This window comes from Pelophylax lessonae, assembly GCF_965119305.1.
Source record: "Pelophylax lessonae genome assembly, chromosome: 10".
In the NCBI taxonomy this organism is placed as follows: domain Eukaryota; kingdom Metazoa; phylum Chordata; class Amphibia; order Anura; family Ranidae; genus Pelophylax; species Pelophylax lessonae.
In genome coordinates, this window is record NC_138777.1 from 162,025,502 (window position 1) to 162,042,053 (window position 16,552).

Sequence of the window (16,552 nt, forward strand, 5' to 3'; positions counted from 1 at the left end):
GGAGGGGTGGGTGCTTTTGGGTAGCGATGACTTTAAGCAAACACTTTTGGTAGCTCTGGATCAGACCTGCTCAGTTTTTGATGATTCCTCTTGACAAAACTGCTTCAGTTCTGACACATTTGTAGGATGTTTGGTGTGAATGGCTCTTGAGGTTTTTCCACAGCATCTCTATAGGGTTAAAGGAAAAGTACAGCCAAAGCTCCTTTGGCTGTACTTCTCCTGTAGATCACAGGAGCTCAGTTTGTTCTGCACTTCTGTGACCCGTTTTCAGCAGGCAGTGGTCGGCTGACGTCACAGAGCCTGTCTAGGCTGGGGAAAAATCGCGACAATATGGTCGGGATTCGCCCCTAACCCTGGAGTGGCACCTGGCTCAGCCTCTCAGCAAACTGTTGCACATGAGCCAACTGCACCTGCCCCGTTCCACAGCCCAGTGCTCCAGTGAGGGTGGGGGTTAGAGCAGACAGCGGTGACTGACAGTCACCAGAGCACTGAGAACCAAGCGCTCAGTTTGAGTTTGATTGCTTAGTTCTCACCCTAATGCTGGCCATACACTATACGAAAAATTGTTTGAGCTCCTTTTCAAAAACTGAACACTCGGCCATGAGAGCAGACGATTGTGCCATCATGTACTAAGCGAATTATGATTGATAAATCGTTCAATGGACATAAATTAATCTGTTTTTCGTTCATTTTATCACATATACCTAGTGCAAAAGTTTGGGCGCGAAACACATTAACCTTTCAGTTTATCGTTCGTTCGGCAGAATTTTCCAAACTGTTCCTTCGATTTTTCAGCTCTGAAAAGGTAAAACCGGTTTTCTATTTGTGCCCATTAACTGGACGAAAAACGAACGAACGGACAAAATGACAGATTTTTGAACGATTTTTCAGCTAGTGTATGGCCAGCATTCGAGTCAGTGGGGGACAGATGCAATATCTGACTGATACTGTATCCACCTAGGTAAGTGTGATTCTTGCAGGGAAAAATCCCGAACATGTCTTTTAACCACTTGCCGACCACCGCAAGTACATATACTGCGGCGGTCAGCCCCTCACAGGCAAAGTGAGGTAGGGGTACGTCACTAGCCTTTGAGGCTCTGGGGAGCGAGCGCGCGCCACCGGATGCGCGCTCCCGCTCGGTCACGGACCCTCGCGCGTGTGCCCGGCGGACCCGATGTCCGCCGGGCACTCGCGATCGTCCGTTACACCGGGAGAAAGGCAGGCGGCTAATGTAAACAAAGCCGCCTGTCATTCTCCCCTGTGTAAGAATAGTGATCATACGGTTCTGCTATGTAGGACTGTTGATCACTGTTCTTACAGCTCAAGCCACAGCCAATCACAATTAGAAACACGCCCCTAGGGACACACTTAACCCCTCCCTCTCAAAAAAAGTTAACCCCTTCACTACCAGTGTCATTTTTACAGTAACAGTGCATATTTATAGCACTGATTACTGTAGTAATGTCACTGGTAACCCCAAAAGTGTCAAAAATGTCAGTCAGGGGTCCGATCTGTCCGCCGCAATGTCGTAGTCCCGCAAAAAAAAACCGCAGATCGCCGCCATTACGCGTTAAAAAAAAAACAACAAAAATGACAAAAATCTTTCCCTTAGTAAACGCAATAACTTTTGCGCAAACCAATCAAAATACGCTTTTTGTGATTTTTTTTTTTTTTTTTTACCAGAAATATGTAGCATAAAACAAATTGGCCTAAAATGTTAAAAAAATTTGATTTTTACATTTTTTTTTTTTTGGGAATTTCATATAAAAAAATGTGAAAAATATTGTTATTCTTGCAAAATTGACGCTCTTCTTTTTTTGTTTATAGCGCATGATCAAAAAATCGCACAGGTGATCAAATACCACCAAAAGAAAGCTCTGTTTGTGGGAAAAAAGGACGTTAAATTTATTTAGGTACAGCGCCGCAGTACCACGCAATTGTCTGTTAAAGTCGCGCAGTGCCGAATCGCAAAATAGGCCCTGGTCAGGAAGGGGGTAAAATCTTCCGGGGCTTAAGTGGTTAAAGTCTGGGCGCATTTTCTTTTTCTGAAGCCAGTCTGTGGTGGATTTTCATCAATGCTTGTGGTCACTGTCCTGCTGCATCACCCAATTTTTACTAAGCTTCAACTGGCAGACAGACAACCTGATATTATGCTGTTGGGTATTTTGGTAAACTTGGGAATTTATCTTCCCCTGCATGGCAAGTGGGTCCAGGCCCTGAGGCAACGAATCAAGCCCAGATCATGAGGTTCCCTCCACTATATTTCAAAGTTGGTATGATGTTTTGATGTTGGTAAGCTGTGCCTTTTTTGCACCATACATAGTGCTGAGTATTGTTTAATCAGTCCACAAAACATTTTCCCGGTAGCGCTGTGATTTGCCATGGTGCTTCTTGGCAAACTCCAGGCATGCACCAATGTTCTTTTGGAGAGCAGATTCTGTTTGTGCTTTGGGAGTAATCTTGGCTGGGCGCCCACTTCTAAGAAGAGTAGCCACAGTACTAAACCGCCTAGGCGGCCCGAGTGTAAGTGGGAGTTGGTAACTGTTTTGACTTAAAGCGGAGTTCCAGCCATTTACTCACCTGTCCAACGGTCCAGCGATGCGGCCGCCCGAAGCCTCGATCCTCTCCCTCGGCGCCGGCATCACTGCTGTGGGCACCCGGCTGTTACAGTTTGCGGCTTCACAGCCGGGTACCCACTGCGCATGCGCGAGTCGCGCTGCGCGCCATGATTGGCCGGCAATCTTCTGGGACCTCTGACGTGTCCCAGAAGATTGCAGGGAGGGAGGGGGAGAGGAGAACTTCCGCTCAGGGCGCCGCGGCGCTCCGAGCGGAAGTGGGAGCGGGTACCTGTCAAAACTAGGTACCCGCTCCCCCCCCCCCCAAAAAATGACATGCCAAATGTGGCATGTCGGGGGGGGTCAGGACTCCCTAAAGCGGAAGTTCCATTTTTGGGTGGAACTCCGCTTTAAAGCAGAAATAAACCCAAAACTAAAAATGTATTCTATTGCAGTTTACTAATCATTAGATGTGGTGGCTGCTTCAGTTTTTATTTCTTTGGCTTTTTCCCTCTGTTTTCACCTGGGGATCTGACCAGTAACACACCTCTGGTATTTGTGAGAGACCGCTCTGGAGCAATGAGCACAGGAGGCACAGCAAGCAGCAGCATTGCCAGTCGGGGGAGGGTAGTGTTAAATGTAGGGATCGACCGATTATAGGCAATGCCGATATATCGGGGGCCAATATGCACTTTCCCAGATATATCGGAATCGGCCACTGAGGTTACTGATATTGCTGATATTCCAGGAAAGTGCTTGTACCGGAGTGATGCCTGCAGCTAGAGGCATCACCCCGGTACCGGCGTCAATAGCCGACGGTCTGCTGTCTTGTAATGACAACCGATGCGGCTGAGAAGCCGCTCGGCTGTCATTACAAGGACCGGGAGGGGACGTCTCCCTGCCCCCCCCCGCCCCCTCCCGCCACCTTCCGTGGCTCACCCAGGTCTCCCGTCCCACCGGGTGACCCGGGCATCCTACCGTCACGGCCGCCAGAGAGAAGACCCGATCAAAGCCGCATTCTGCTCTGATCGGGTCTCCATGTAAAAACCCGGAAGTGATGTCATGACAACACTTCGGGGTATTCGGCGCCAGATTTAAAAAAATGACAGCATTCAAAACAACCAATCTTGGCTGTTTTGAATGCTTTTAAGTGCAGAGGAGGGGTTTGTGGTCTTTTAGACCCCCAAATCCTTCAACAACTGTATCTGTGAAAACAAAAAAAAAAATTTAAATGTCCGAAAATATCTGCCAATATCGGCCGATACCGATGACCAAAATATCGGTATCGGCACTAAAAAAACAATATCGGTCAATCACAAGTTAAATGAATTAACAGATTTGGATACACTAATAAACTGAAGCCAAACTCTATCTCACACTTTATAATCAGTTACAGGAAACCAGTTATTTTCCTTTTGATCATTTTAATTACCTCTGCCAGTGTTAGGTGGTTTATCTCATCCATGTAAACTGATACCTTCTGCTGTAGAGCTTGATCTTGTGAAAAACAGACTTGCTGGCTGCAATAACAGATGAAAAAAGGCTAAAAAAAAAAAGAAAATGAATACAGCCATCTATTCGTAAGAATTAATAGACTGCAATATAATGTTTGATTTTGGGTTAAATGCTGCTTTTTAGATGTTTTAAAGGGAATAGTCAAACTGATCTGCTTGCTGGGGGATGTATGTCCCCCTCTTGAACTCTTTGTTTTCCATCCAACTCCCATTATGTACCTTTGGGGTACTTGGCCCACTGGGTAACCCCTTAGCATCGGCTCCTCCTGGCCCTTAAAGAGGTTGCAGATACCAGGAGGCAAGGATTCCGGTTAAGTTACCCGCAGGGTGCGTGCTCTCGGCACAGCATTGTTTCCACTTTGGTACGCAGATTTGCAGCCTCTCGGTGCCTAGGCCCACCTGCCAAGAGGCCGCATATATGCGTACGGCTGGATGAAGAGGTTAAGAACGGTCATCCGTAGATCACAGTTTCGACTTACTTGGGCCACTACAGAGTAAGGCTAGTAGCTATAAATTGGAAACTCGGTTTGAAAGTGTTCAATTCAAGGCCTAGCATTGACTTTGACTATACCATGACTTTCCCCATAATTTTTCTCTTTTTATTAAAGGGATTGTAAGTGATCACCTTGTAAAAAAGAAAAACCCATTCAATTTAAAATAGAAATGAAAGGCAAAACATTTTTGTATAGATATAAAAAAAAAAGAAAAAACATTAGAAATACCTCCCCCCCCCCCTTTTATTGGAAGTTATATAATTCCCTCTGCTCTCAGTTGCATAAGAGCTGGAGGGGGGGGGGGGAGAAGCAGCAGTACACTGAGCATGCCAGTGAATGGTTGTGCAGCAATTGGTATGTCAGGAAAAGTCTAAACATTGGAGGAGAGTAAACTCAGGAGAGTTTTCAGCATAGCTAGAGAACTGACCATGGTGTGCTCTCATGCTTAGTGTGGTCAGTTTTTATAGGAAAGAAAGGGGACTAGCAGGATTACCAGGGATTTCACATAAAGGAAGCAATACAAAGAGAACAGGATACTTTCTCATACAAGTACATGGTACAGCAGGCACATATCAGGAATATGAAATGTTGGGGTTATAAACGCTTTAAGGCTTCTTAAATACGTTTCCTACAAACCCTTGCCTTGCCTTACTTGAACTTAATACTGCATTATATTTAGACTTGTGGAGTACAGTGAAGAATCTGTATGAATGTTATTGAGATATCTTTACTTACACCAGCACAGGTGTGAATATGTGCAATCGACCCTGCCCTATGAAAATTTGACTTTGTATAAAAGACCAGAAGTGTAATTTCACTTAAAATTGTTCAACCATAAAAATGAATTTCCTCTCATAATTTTGTTCCAGGTTCGATTGGGCAGGTTGCAGGCCCTCATTCTCTTTAATTATGAGTGGACAAACTAACTTTTTTTTCTTTAATAAAATACTTACGTTCGATGTTTTCTCTTTTTCTCCATGAAGCTCTTGCTGATTTACACGGGGATGGCGAGTATAAGGTAATACTTGTTCACTATAAATAGATATTCTCTTTATATACATATATTTTTATCACATGAATAACCATATTGACTTTCTGTGGCAGATGGTGGTGGGTGACCTGGGCAGTGGGCCCTATAACATGAAGCTGAAAGTGTATAAAGGCACAAGTCTATTGTCTGAAAATGCCTTGCTTGACATGCCAACTGCTGTTGTGGCTTTCCTGATGGATCAGAATGAGCCACGTACCCCAGCTGTGGCCGTGGCTTCTGGACCCTTTATATATGTATACAAGAATTTGAGACCCTACTTTAAGTTCACCCTGCCAGCACTGGAAGTCAATGCCCTGGAGAAGGAAGTCTGGGATCAAGCTAAAGAGGTAAGACGGAACAAGAATGGATTGAAAGACAGCAACTATTGTATATGACCCCTAGATAAAGGGAGCCTGGAGCTGCTCACATGTAACTGTTACATGGCTCCTTGTAATGAATTGGCCAAAAAAGGTTCATGTTTGTTTTTCATCAATTGATGTGCATTATAAAGGCTTTTGAAAAGAATGTGTGTCAGCCCATCATGACCTATGTATTTAAAATACACCTAAAAAATACATGGCGACACAAGCACGTAAGTGTGAATCCAGCTTAAATCAGGACTGAATTCTCACTTTAAAAAACTGCAAGCAGGCAGGCTTTTATTGCAGAAGAGACATGCACTGTCTTTTCTGCAATACAATCCCCCTACTTGCCTGCTCATCATCTCCTCTAGCACTGTAAACTGAGCTATATATATGCACAGTTTAGCTTACAGTGCAGGGCGGGTGATGGGATAAAGGCCTCCTACGCAGGAGTGATGTCATCTCCCACCAGCCAATGATGAGGCTCGATGATCGGCACTCAGAAGAAGATCCCATTGGACAGGTAAGTATGGAGACTTTAGTGCGGCTTTAAAGCGGTAGTATCCCGCTTTTTGACACTTTTACCTACAGGTAAGCCTATAATAAGGCTTACCTGTAGGTACAAATAATATCTCCTAAACCGGCACGGTTTAGGAGATATTTACAGTGCATGCAGCCGCTCGCGCGAGCGGCGCATGCGCTCTGAAGGTCCGGGGGGACCTTCAATTAACTTGCCGGGAGCTTGCCGGAAAAATCACTCCCGCGCCGAGGAGACGACGAGGGATCATGGCAGCGCCCGCATCGATGTCCGGGGGTCCGTGTCGGGGCTTCGTTTTAAGGTAAGTTAAACATAATGGGCTAGTATGCGATGCATACTAGCTCATTATGCCTTTGTCTTGCAGGTTTTTTTTTTTTTTTTTTATATATAGGGTTTACAACCGCTTTAAAGCGGAACTTTCATCAGAAAATTAGGTCCTGCTAGATCAATTCAAGGCTGGTCCCTTTTGCAGGTATAACTATGAAAAACAAAAAAGTACCTATACTGTTTAAAATCCAGTAATACACCTTGCTCTGCGCATGCTCAGTTGCTCTCTATTTTTCGGCACTGTGCCTAAAATCAGAGCCACTAGAGGGTGATCTGCTGACAGCCCCAAATATTTACTACTGCTCAGGGGCTCTGGGCTTCAGCAAAATGGCAACCTCCAACAAGAAGAAACCGGAACAATGCTGGAGGAAATTTACAGCACACACACAGTTTGGTAGCATAAAGAACATTATTTTTATCAAGTTGTTATGGGTAAAATTCCACTTTCAATCCCAAACTGATATTTAGGGCCCAACTCCAGGCACCATCCTTTGGGTACATTTTCAGTATTCATTCGCTCTTTCCCTTTTAAAGTGCTTCTGTTGTTCTCTAAGCAATTGCTGTTAGGCATGTGCCCTCACCCACTAACTCTGCTTTGCCAATCACTATATGAGTTAAAAGCACTTTATAAGTAATATTTTTTTTTATATACTACTAATAGCAGTGATCAGCGACTTGTAATTGGACTGCGATAGTACAGCAGGCAATCTGACGCTAACTGACAATGAGTGGGAACTGACTAACTGCCACTGACATCACCAGTGACACTAATTCAGTGATTATTGATATTCTATACACTGTCACTGTATTAACCACTTAAGCCCCGGAAGATTTTACCCCCTTCCTGACCAGGGGGTATTTTGCGATTCGGCACTGCGTGACTTTAACGGACAATTGCGCGGTCGTGCGACGCTGTACCTAAACAAATTTGGCGTCCTTTCTTTCCCACAAACAGAGCTTTCTTTTGGTGGTATTTGATCACCTGTGCGATTTTTTTGATCACGCGCTATAAACAAAAAAAGAGCGAATATTTTGCAAAAATAGCAATATTTTTCACATTTTTTTATATGAAATTCCCCCCCAAAAAAATGTAGAAATCAAATTTTTTTAACATTTTCGGCCAATTTGTTTTATGCTACCTATGTTTGGTAAAAAAAATCGCAAAAAGCGTATTTTGATTGGTTTGCGCAAACGTTATCGCGTTTACTAACAAAGGGAAAGAATTTTTGTCATTTTTTTTTTTTTTTTAACGCGTAATGGCGGCGATCTGCGATTTTTTTTTTTTTGCGGTACTGCGACATTGCGGCGGACAGATCGGACCCTTGACTGACATTTTTGACACTTTTGGGGTTACCAGTGACATTTCTACAGTAATCAGTGCTATATATATGCACTGTTACTGTAAAAATACACTGGTAGTGAAGGGGTTAACTTTATTTGGCAGGGAGGGGCTGTGTGTGTCCCTAGGGGCGTGCTTTCTACTGTGATTGGCTGTGGCTTGAGCTGTAAGGACACTGATCAACGGATCTACATAGTAGATCCGTGTGATTAGTGTCTTTACACCGAGGAGAATGACAGGCAGCTTGTTTACACAAGCTGCCTGCCTTTCTCCCTCTCCCCCGCCGATCGCCGAGTGGCCGGCGGACATCGGGTCCGCCGGTCACACGCGCGGGGGGGTCCGTGACCACGCGCGAGCGGGAGCGCGCCTCCGGGGGCGCGCGCTCGCTCCCTAGACCCTCACAAGCTAGTGACGTAGCCCTACATCACTTTGCCTGTGAGGGGCTGACTGCCGACGTAGATCGGCGTTAGGCAGTCGGCAAGTGGTTAAACACACTGGCTGGGAAGGGATTAACATCTTGGGTAATCAAGGGGTTAAATTTATGCCTAACAATGTTTAATCTGTGCTGATTTTTACTAAAGATACCTTTTTTTTTTTTTTCTTCCTCCTGCTATGCAGGGAGAAGAAACAGGGAGATTGTTCCTTCTGTACAGAGCCCTGCGTTGAAGGTCAGCACAGGACTCTATGGTGTGATTGGACACAGTCGATCAACAGGTTCCGGACATTAATCAATCCGCTGTGTACAATCACAGCAAGCATCGACGGAGGGCACCCATGCGTGTGCCCTAATCCCGGGAACATGTAGCAGCCTACCAGTACTTTGCCCGTAAGAGCTGCCCTCCTGAAAGGTATTGTGGACGGGCGACCCGTACAGGCAAAGCGACGTACTGGTACTTCATTAACACAGTGAATGTGATTTTCACGAATCAATCACGATTTAAAAATGCATACAACTGGAAGATTCATCTGCAGTGAATGTTTGGTGAATTTTGTTTATTTAACCACTTGCCGACCGCAGCAAGTACATATACTGCGGCGGTCAGCCCCGGCCAGGCAAAGTGACATACCGGTACGTCACTAGCCTGTCACTGGCTTGTGAGCCAAATGTAAACAAAGCCGCCTGCCTTTCTCCCCTGTGTAAAAATGGAGATCAGACGGTTCTACTATGTAGGACCGTTGATCTCTGTTTTTACACTAGTTGCCATGTCCAATCACAGTTAGAAACACGCCCCTAGGACACACTTAATCCCTCCCTCTCCAATACAGTTAACCCCTTCCCTGCCAGTGTCATTTTTACAGTAACAGTGCATATGTATAGCACTGATTACTGCAGTAATGTCACTGGTAACCCCAAAAGTGTCAAAAATGTCAAGGGTCCTATCTGTCCGCCGCAATGTCGCAGTCCCGCAAAAAAATCGCAGATCGCCGCCATTACTCGTTAAAAAAAAAAACACCAAAAATGACAAAAATCTTTCCCTTTGTTAGTAAACACCATAACTTTTGCGCAAACCAATCAAAATACGCTTTTTGCAATTTTTTTTTTTTTATACCAAACATATGTAGCATTAAACAAATTGGCCGAAAATGTTAAAAAATTTTGATTTTTACATTTTTTTGGGGGAATTTCATATAAAAAAATGTGAAAAATAGTTATTTTTGCAAAATTGACGCTCTTTTTTTTTGTTTATAGCGCATGATCAAAAAATCGCACAAGTGATCAAATACCACCAAAAGAAAGCTCTGTTTGTGGGAAAAAAAGGACGTCAAATTCGTTTGGGTACAGCGTCGCACTACCGCGCAATTGTCCGTTAACCACTTACCGCATACTAACGTAGGTCTACGTCGGTAAACTTTGCGGTAGTGTACCGGGATGATGCCTCTAGCTAGAGGCACCATCCCGGTACCGTGGTTTAGAGCCGACGGTTGGCTTTCCGTCGGTACCGACCGATGCGGCTCGGGAGCCGCTCGAACGGTACCCGGGGGGCGGGAGGGGACGTCCCCCCCCCCCCCTCCCGCCGCCTTCCGTGGCTTTGCCCGGGGCTCCCGTCCCACCGGGAGCCCCGAGCACCCAGCCGGCACGTCCGCCGGCTGGATGGAGTCCCGATGAATGCCGGAAACGGCATCGATCGGGTCTCCGATGACGTAACCCGGAGGCGGCGTCCATGACGTCACTTCCGGGTTACTGTGCTGCAAAAGGCGGCAAATTTGAAAAACGGCTGTATGCAAAAAATGCCGTTTTCGGCGTTTTGCATACAGGGAAGTGTAGTGGAGGGGTCTAGGGTCTTTTAGACCCTCGATCCCTCCATAAAGTGTACCTGTCACTACATATTGGTGTCACAAGGGATGTTTACATTGCTTGTGACAGCAATAAAAGTGATCAGATTTTTATTTTTTTTTTAAAACTTTAATAAAGTTAAAAAAATAAAATAAATTGGAAAAAAAAAAAAAAAAAAAATTTAGCCGCCCCCGTCACCGTTAGCTCGCGCACAAAAAAAAACGTATACGGAAGTCGAGCCGCAAATTAAATCGCTGTTCAAACCACACATGTGAGGTATAGCCGCGATCGCCAGAGCGTGAGCAATAATTTAAAAAAAAGAGCTACACTCTAACTCAAAACTGGTAACCGTTAAATAAATTTAAAGCGTCGCAGATTGAGATCTCTATTGACCGTAGTTTGTCGCGATCCCACGGGGGGCGCAATTTTAAACCGTAACATGTTGGGTATCTATTTACTCGGCGTGACATGTTCTTTCACAATATACAAAAAAAAATGGGCTAACTTTACTGTTTAGTATTTTTTAAAATTAGTGAAATGTGATTTTTCAAAAATTTTCCAAAAAAATGGCGCTTTAAAGACCGCTACGCAAATACCGCGTGATAAAAAATATTACAATGACCGACATTTTATTCTCCATAGTCTTTGCTAAAAAAATATATATAATGTTTGGGGGTTCTAAGTAGTTTTCTAGGAAAAAATACTGGTTTTAACTCGTGAACAAAAAGTGTCCGAAATAGAGCTGGGGCTTAAGTGGTTAAAGTCACGCAGTAAAAAATCGCAAAAAAAAAAACCCTGGTCAGGAAGGGGGTAAAATCTACCGGGGCTTAAGTGGTTAAATATTGTGTGATCTGTTGCATTTGTTACGCATGCAGCTGCGTCCGCGATCATTTGTTATTCTTTTCCTTTTCTCAAAACTTTAATAACAAATATTTAAACTGAATATTATTTACACAGAAAATAATACTCTGTTTCATCTCTGATTTAGGACAAAATAGATCCATTGACTTTAAAAGAGATGCTTGAGGGAATCAGGTATGGATTTCAGTCTGAGACTGCTAGTTCTCTATTTTTAGACGTCGTTTATGTGAAAGCCTTTGCCAGCATCTATGTCATTTTTTAGTCTAGTAATATGTGTATATGAGCTATTTTACTTGGCAAAATATTTTTTTCTGCATTTTCTCCATCCAGTTTTGTCAGTCAGATAATTCTGACACGCCTCGGCCAAGTAGGACACATAAATGGGTTTGCTTAGTGGAGCTTTGTGTATAAATCCACTCTATAATAAAGACAGCTGCTACAATCTTCAGAGTGCTGATACCCCCAAGATTCAGAAGAAATAATTGTGCAAGTAGATATGAGGAGATTCATGCACTCGCTTGTCACAATATTTGAATCAACTGTTGTAACAAATTGGAATTGATACTACATCGCAATTGATGTTTCCCTGTCACTGTTTGATAATCTGCTGTGGCCTTCAGTACATATGGAATGCAATGCTCCAGAGCTAGAGCAGCAGTGATTGCCCTTTTAACATAGAAATAATTTGTTCATTTGTGAATACTCCAGTCCAGGATATCTGTCTTTCTGGAGTTTATCAGAAACTGTAACCCTTTTAGGTAGCAAAGCCACAATCTTCCACAGTTTAGGCTGTCTGCGAGACACTGAGTACACAAGTATACAAGAGTCTGAATTGGATTTATAAGCCCTTTGTCTTCAAAGATTCTGAGGATTTTTTTTCATTTATTTATTTTTTTCTATAAAATGCAGAATGCAAGTGACAGATTCAAAACATTGTAAGGCTCCTTGCACACAGGGAGACTAGTCCCTATGTGTTCAATCCTGGCATTTTAGTTCAGACTGCAAGGCACAGGTACAGCATCCAGCCCTGCAGCCTGTCAGGGTCTTTGGCAGGCTGAAATACATCGGGACTGGACAGGGTAGAACACTGTACCTAGTGGTACTCACATTTAGGACCCTATACGTTCAGGAATGTATGCCCGGAATGCAGACTATTATGGCAGGAGTTCTTACTGCTGGAATGGCCAATAGATATAGGAAGCCAGCATGTGAATCCGCATACAGGCGGTCCCACGTTACAAACAAAATAGGGACTGTAGGTTTGTACCTATAGGTACTCACCTTTTAGGACCCTATACGTTCAGGGATGTATGCCTGAAATGCAGACTATTATGGCAGGAGTTCTTACTGCTGGAATGGCCAAGAGATATAAAAAGCCAGCATGTGAATCAGCATACAGGCGGTCCTGGGTTACAAACAAGATAGGGACTGTAGATTTGTTCTTAAGTCGAATTTGTTTGTAAGTGAGAACAGGTAAAACAACTTTTTTAAGTGTAGCCCCAGCCAAAAGAATAATTTTTAAAGTTTTTTGGATAGCATATGGAAGGGTTGCTGATGAATAGTATATGAATGATACCAAGTGTATATCTCAATGATTAAGGTAGTGACAAGAATAAAATATCATAGAGTAAAATGGATATAGCAATATTGAAAAAAAACAAAAATATATATAAAATGTGTGAAAAATATATAAATAAATAAATCGTGACTGTTGGTATATAAAAGTCCAATATATATAAAGTGACTTGGTGCTCAAGAAGATCAAGAGTCCTTATATGGTTCAAATGCAATTCAAGGTTCAGGTGCTTAAACGTGATTGTCCTTAAAGAGGAAGTAAACCCTCCTCTACAACTTGTACCTATAGGCAAGCCTATGATAAGGCTTACCTATAGGTACTGTAAATATCTCCTAAACATGTACCGTTTAGGAGATATTTACCTTACATTTCGCCAGTGACGTCACGATCGTGCCGTTCCTTCAGAGCCCCGTGCCGTGACTGTCGGCTCCCGCGCGCGTGCGCGGGAGTGACGTCACCGCGGCTCCGGCCAATCAGATGGCCGGATGCCGCGATCCCGGAAGACGGGCGACTAGACATGTCGCCCGTCATAGAGGTGAGTGAGCGGCACGGCGGGGGCTCGTTCTGAGGTAAGTATTGCATAATGAGCTAATATGCGATGCATACTAGCTCATTATGTCTTTCTTTTGCAAGGTGTAAAAAAAAAAAAAAAAAATCAAACGAGTTTACAACCTCTTTAATATTCTGTGACATCAATCCGTTTCGCCGTGATTTGTGGCTAGATAAAATCACTTACCAGAACCAGTGGGTCCTATGTGCTTTACAGCACTAGGACCATTCGCGCTTAGGTGCCCCCTGGGCTGGGATGGGTTCCCCCTTTATTCCTCCTATAGGCTGGTCTGGATTAGTAAGCTGGGTCCTCCTCACATCATGGTAGTATGGCAATTTTTAAAGGAAACAAAGCTCCATATAGTGCAGTATGTTCAAAATAAGTTTATTACTCACTACAATGGGTTAAAAGGCAAGGAATTTGTATAAAAAGTAAATCCGTGGTGGTCAGTGGTCGGCTTGTGCGGGCTGCGTGTCCCCTTTGCAGAGTGGCGAGCGGTACTTCCGACTTGCGTTCCAGCTGACCCAACGTAATACGTTATGCGTTCCAAACTGACGCGTTTTGTCACTTCCGGTGACGTCTTCAGAGTTTGGAAAGCATAGCAATGAATGGACCTATATAGTGGTAGTACCGCCCCTATCTCCGCCCTTAATTAATGCAGCCGGAAGGAAGAGGGATACCACAGCAATGATTTTCTCAGTATATGGCCGAATCACCCTCTATTTCAGCCCTTATTAAAATAGATTTGTGGCGAAGTTAATAAGTGGATTTACAGCCGCACAATATATATATTAAATAAAAAATAATAAAACATATATTCGTATTACATGATACAACCCACATTGAAATAATAATAATAAAATAAATAACAAGAAATGTGTAGGAAAAATCAGGTGCGCTAACCCAAATACATAAATACAACATACAAAAATGGTGTGAACAAGTCACTTATAACTAAGTGAAATGACAGGAAATTCAATTCAGGATGGTGATAACAAAATAAATCCAAAATGTGACTAGTGAATCACCAGTGTACAATGCTATGAACGTCCATGTTAATTATATATTAAATCAAAAAGTCCATAGGTGAAGATGCAAATATGGTGATATAAACTTCAAGCTCTGGAAGATGTGAACTGTGATTGGAAGGTGCAGAGTCCCACCACCAGCTTAGCCTCTTACCAAAAGCTGAAAACTAAGGGCATATATAGGTGTAACCGCTCCGGGGATCATGCAGCCTGTGGAGGGATTCCCAGAAACTCGGGTGGCACTCTAACACACTCGTAATCCCTGGACTCTTACCGGACAAAGCCAAACAAGAAGCCTGGAATGGTGATAATAGATGACCCTGCCAGGAGTTACTGGACTCTGGATGGCTGCTGTGGTTTCTTGTGTCCAAGAGGAACAAACCCAAACAGAGAGCCTGATGGTAGACGATCCTGCCAGGAATAACTGGACTCTGGATGGCTGCTGTGACTTCCTGTGTCAGGTTCAGGCCCCCCCACTGACTGCTCCTCCCGGAGGACAGCTGCGGCCCAGCGGATCCCTCCTGACTGCAGTCCTCGGTAGCTCAGGACCCCAGAACACGATCATACAGCATCTTCATCCTCCCTACAGCCCGATCCCGGGCAGGCTCAGCTGCGCAGCTGACGGAGGTGTTGTGGTTCCATCCACTGACGGCTCTGACGTCCGTATCCCTCTTCCTTCCGGCTGCATTAATTAAGGGCGGAGATAGGGGCGGTACTACCACTATATAGGTCCATTCATTGCTATGCTTTCAAAACTCTGAAGACGTCACCGGAAGTGACGAAACACCTCAGTTTGGAACGCATAGCGTCATCAGGTTGGGTCAGCTGGAACGCAAGCCGGAAGTACCGCTCGCCACTCTGCAAAGGGGACACGCAGCCCGCACAAGCCGACCAGGACCACCATGGATTTACTTTTTATACAAATTCCTTGCCTTTTAACCCATTGTAGTGGGTAATAAACTTATTTTGAACATACTGCACTATATGGAGCTTTTGTTTCCTTTTAAAAAAAAAATTGCCATACTACCATGATGTGAGGAGGACCCAGTTTACTAATCCAGACCAGCCTATAGGAGGAAAAAAGGGGGAATCCATCCCAGCCCAGGGGGCACCTAAGCGCGAATGGTCCTAGTGCTGTAAAGCACATAGGACCCACTGGTTCTGGTAAGTGATTTTATCTAGCCACAAATCACGGCGAAACGGATTGATGTCACAGAATATTAAGGACAATCACGTTTAAGCACCTGCACCTTGAATTGCATTTGAACCATATAAGGACTCTTTTGATCTTCTTGAGCACCAAGTCACTTTATATATATATTGGACTTTTATATACCAACAGTCACAATTTATTTATTTATATATTTTTCACACACTTTATATATATTTTTGTTTTTTTCAATATTGCTATATCCATTTTACTCTATGATATTTATTTATTCTTGTCACTACCTTAATCATTGAGATATACACCTGGAATCATTCATATACTATTCATCAGCAAGCGCTGTAGTTAGCTTTTTTAAAGCTAATCCCATCCATCTCCTGCATTACCTATAGTGGCTGCTGCAATTATCCATTTATTATACACACATTTATTTAATGTATTCAATTTTTTAATCCTTGGCGCGGGGAATATACTTTGTATATTTTTTTACATATGGAAGGGTTATCACCCCTGTACCGTTTGTTTTGCTGTCTGTGCCCCTGTTCAGAAGATTTCACCTAACTTTCTGAAATATTTGGGCTGTTGTGGAAACAAGGATTGGTAATAAAGCTTCAGTGGAGACACCTTTTTCCCATGAGAACTTTTACAGGAGTGAATTTCCCTTCCTAGGGGGAGATTTCTCCTCACTTCCTGTTGTCTCTCTCCGTTTGCAAGTCGGATGTTTGTAACACGGGGACCACCTGTAGCAGACTCCGCTTAAGACTGCAGTGTGTAGGGCTGGAATTGTCCTTTAATGTAAACACATCTGCATGTGGTAATATTCTGAGGTACTTCAAACTGTGAGACACAGACAGCCTGAGCTAAGGGAGATTGGCGGCTCTGCTACAAAACGATAAAATGGAAACTGCAGTTTTTGGCACTGCAACGTCTGATCC

At 43.7% G+C, this 16,552-nt stretch overlaps 1 protein-coding gene across 1 annotated transcript in view; it reads left to right on the forward strand.

Annotated features, from left to right (window-relative positions):
* BBS1 (Bardet-Biedl syndrome 1) overlaps positions 1-16,552 on the forward strand; it is a gene marked incomplete at its 5' end in the record, with an annotated part of 131,093 nt that overhangs the window by 49,201 nt on the left and 65,340 nt on the right. Inside the window, 3 exons of the mRNA XM_082270495.1 lie at positions 5,547-5,581; positions 5,668-5,940; positions 11,423-11,469. Of these exons, the coding sequence (XP_082126621.1) occupies positions 5,547-5,581; positions 5,668-5,940; positions 11,423-11,469 (355 nt within the window). The remainder of the gene's footprint in view (positions 1-5,546; positions 5,582-5,667; positions 5,941-11,422; positions 11,470-16,552) is intronic.